This window comes from Rhea americana, unplaced genomic scaffold (genome assembly GCF_003343005.1).
Source record: "Rhea americana isolate MKP2758 unplaced genomic scaffold, rheAme1 scaffold_600, whole genome shotgun sequence".
Taxonomy (NCBI): Eukaryota; Metazoa; Chordata; class Aves; order Rheiformes; family Rheidae; genus Rhea; species Rhea americana.
Window position 1 is genome coordinate 47,907 of NW_028186758.1, and position 3,613 is coordinate 51,519.

A 3,613-nucleotide genomic window follows, 5' to 3' on the forward strand; every position below is an offset into this window, starting at 1 on the left:
TCCCTGTCCATCCATCCCCATCCTTCCTCATCCCTCCATCCCTGTCCATCCATCCATCCCTGTCCCTCCATCTGTCCCCATCCTTCCTCATCCCTCCAATCCTGTCCATCCCTCCATCCCCATCCCTCCATCCATCCCTGTCCATCCATCCACCCATCCCTCCATCTGTCCCCATCCTTCCTCATCCCTCCAATCCTGTCCATCCATCAATCCCCATCCGTCCATCTATCACTGTCCATCCATCCATCCCTGTCCATCCATCCCCATCCTTCCTCATCCCTCCATCCCTGTCCATCCATCCATCCATCCCCATCCTTCCTCATCCCTCCGTGCCTGTCCATCCATCCATCCCCATCGTTCCATCCGTCCCCATCCTTCCTCATCCCTCTATCCCTGTCCATCCATCCATCCCCATCCCTCCATCCATCCCTGTCCATCCATCCCCATCCTTCCTCATCCCTCCATCCTCATCTCTCAAGCCCCATCACTCCATCCATCCCCATCTTTCCAGCCCCGTTCCTCCAGCCCCATCCTCCCATCCATGCCTATCCATCCATTTGTCCCCGTCTCTCYGCCCCATCTCTCCATCCGCCCCATCCTTCCATCCATCCATTTGTCCCCGTCTCTCCACCCCATCTCTCCATCCGCCCCATCCCTCCATCTCCATCCTTCCGTCTGTCCCCAGTGCTGCCATGTCTTCATCCATCTCCTTTCATTCCTTATCCACTCCATCCCTCTATTTCCATCCCTCCTTCTGTCCCCATCCCTCCATCTCTGTCCCTGCATCCATACCCGTCCCTCTATCCGTCCCCATCCTTCCATCTCCATCCCTCTATCCTCATCCTTCCATCCGTCCCCATCCCTCCATCCCCATCCTTCCATCTGTCCCCATCCCCTCCATGTCTTCATCCATCTCCTTTCATTCCTTATCCATCCCCATTCCTCTTATTTCCATCCCTCCATCCATTCCTCCTCCCATTTCCCATCCATCTACATCTATCCATCCATCCCCATCCCTCCATCCATTCCCTGTCCATCCCTGTTCCTTCATCTCCTTTTCTCCATCTGTGCCCATTCCTTCAGCCATTCTCCATCTCCACTGCTCCATCCATCTCCATACCTCCATCCGTCTCCACCTCTCCATCCATCCCCATCTCCCAGTCCATTCCCCGTCCATCCTCACCCTTCCATCCATCTCCTTCCCTCTATCCATCTTTGTCCACCCTATCCCATCATCCATCCATCTCCGTCTGTCTGTCCCCTTCGCTCCTGGTCCCTGTCCGTCTACATCCCTCCATCCATCTCCTTCTCTTCGTTGATCCCCATCCCTCCATCCATCATCTTCTGTCCCTTCCCCCGCCCCATTGCCCACCCCTCGGCCATGTCCTCCCACACCCTTCTCCCAACTCCCCCAAAACACCCCGAGGTCCTCATGGGGTTGCCCCACATCCATGGGGCCCAGCCCCCCAAACCGTCCCCACTGGGTCACCCCACATCCATGGGGCTGAGCCTCCTGAACCATCCCCGTGAGGTCTCCCCACATCTGTGGGGCTGAGCCCCCCCAAATCATCCGCATGGGATCAACCCACATCTATGCGGCTGAGTGTCCCCAAGCCATGCCCATCGGATCACCCCACATCCATGGGGCTGAGCCATCTGAACCATCCCCGTGAGGTCACCCCACATCTGTGGGGCTGAGCCCCCCCAAATCATCCCCATGGAATCACCCCCCATCCATGGTGCTGAACCCCCCCAAACTGTGCCCATGGGATCACCCCACATCTGTGGGACTGATCCTCCCTAAACATCCCCAGGGGATCACCCCACATCCGTGGGGCTGAGTCCCCTGAACCATCCCCGTGAGGTCGCCCCACATCCATGGGGCTGAGCCTCCCCAAACCATCGCTGTGTGATTACCCCATATCCATGGGGCTGAGCCCCTTGATGCGTCCCCGTGGGATCACCCCACATCCACAGGGCTGAGGCCCCCCCCAAACCATCCCCATTGGGTCACCCCACATCCATGGGGCTGAGCCCCCCCCCAAACCATCCCCATTGGGTCACCCCACATCCATGGGGCTGAGCCTCCCAAATCATCCCATGGGATCACCTCATATCCATGGGGCTGAGCCCCCCAAACCGTGCCCATGGGATCACCCTACATCTGTGGGGCTGAGCCCCCCCAACTCATCCCCACTGGGTCATCCCACATCCATGGGGCTGAGCCCCCCAAACCATCCCCATGGGATCACCCCACATCCATGGGGCTGAAGCCCCCCAAACCATCNCCATGGGGTCCCCCCACATCCATGGGGCTGAGCCCCCCGAACCATGCCCATGGGATCACCCCACATCCATGGGACTGAGCCCCCCCAAACTGTCCCATGGGATCACCCTACATCCATGGGCCTGAGCCCCTTGACCCATCCCCATGGGATCACCCCACATCCATGGGACTGAGCCCCCCCAAACTGTCCCATGGGATCACCCTACATCCATGGGGCTGAGCCCCCCCAAACCACCTCCACTGGGTCACCTCACATCCATGGGGTTGAGCCCCCCCCAAACCATCCCCACTGAGTCCCCCCACCTCCATAGCTCCAAGCTCCCCCCAGACCCTTCCCCACAGGGGTCCCCCCCACATCTGTGGGGCTCACCCCCCCACCCCAGCCCCGCGGCCCCACCTGCCCCCCGGACGCCCAGGACCAGGCCCAGCAGCACCAACATTCCGGCTGCTCCGGCTGCTCCAGCAGCACCCGGCAGCACCCGGTGGCGTCCGGGCCGCTGCCGCCACCCAATGCCGCCCGGCGCCGAGGTCCGCGTCACTCGTCACCAGGGCCCAGCGCCGCGGCGCCTGCCGCCATCGGGACATAGCCGGGGGCCCAAGCGTCCGGGCCTTCCTCCCCCGCCCCTTTGCTTTGGCACCTCCCAGTCGAGCCAGGAGCCTCCGAACTGGGGGTGCTGGGAGCCCCCCGCCGGGTCGCGTCGCCCTCCCGGCGGGTCCCCAGCCCAGGCAGGGGACGGCGAGGGTCTTTATTCCTGGGCGGAATAAATTCCTTTATTCCAGCCAAAATTAGGTGCCCCCCCCCACCTCGCCCACCGCTGTCCAGCCGGTCCAGGGGTGTCGCGGGTGGAACCAAAACCTGGACCAGGATGCAGACTGGGAGCAGTCCAGGAGGAGGGCTGGAACCAGGACCGGGACCAGAATCAAGACTGGGTCCGGGATAAGGATCAAGACTGGGAGTGGGATCAGGACCTGGACCGGGATCAGGACCTGAACCAGGACTGAGACCAGAAAAGGATCAAGACCAGGTGTGGCACTAGGATCAAGACCAGGACCAAAACCAGGATTGAGACCAGGACCAGGATCAAGACCTGGACCAGAACCAGGAGCAAGATCAGGAGCAAGATCAATGCTGGGTCCAGGATCAGGATCAAGACCAGGACCGGGACCAGGACCCGAACCAAGACTGAGACCAGAAAAGGATCAAGACCGGGTCTGGCACGAGGATCAAGACCAGGACCAGAACCAGGATTGAGACCGGGACCAGGGCCAGGATCAGGATCAAGATCAGGACCAGGATCAAGACCGGAACCAGGGCCAGGACCAGGA

General features: G+C 61.0%; 1 protein-coding gene across 1 annotated transcript in view; it reads right to left on the reverse strand.

Moving 5' to 3' along the window:
- The window catches only part of LOC146587248 (class II histocompatibility antigen, M beta 1 chain), a 6,060-nt gene extending 3,277 nt beyond the window's left edge, over positions 1-2,783 (reverse strand). Inside the window, exon 1 of the mRNA XM_085319908.1 lies at positions 2,685-2,783. Coding sequence (XP_085176034.1) covers positions 2,685-2,727 — 43 coding nt within the window. The 5' untranslated portion in view covers positions 2,728-2,783. The remainder of the gene's footprint in view (positions 1-2,684) is intronic.
- Positions 2,784-3,613: the final 830 nt, after the last annotated feature.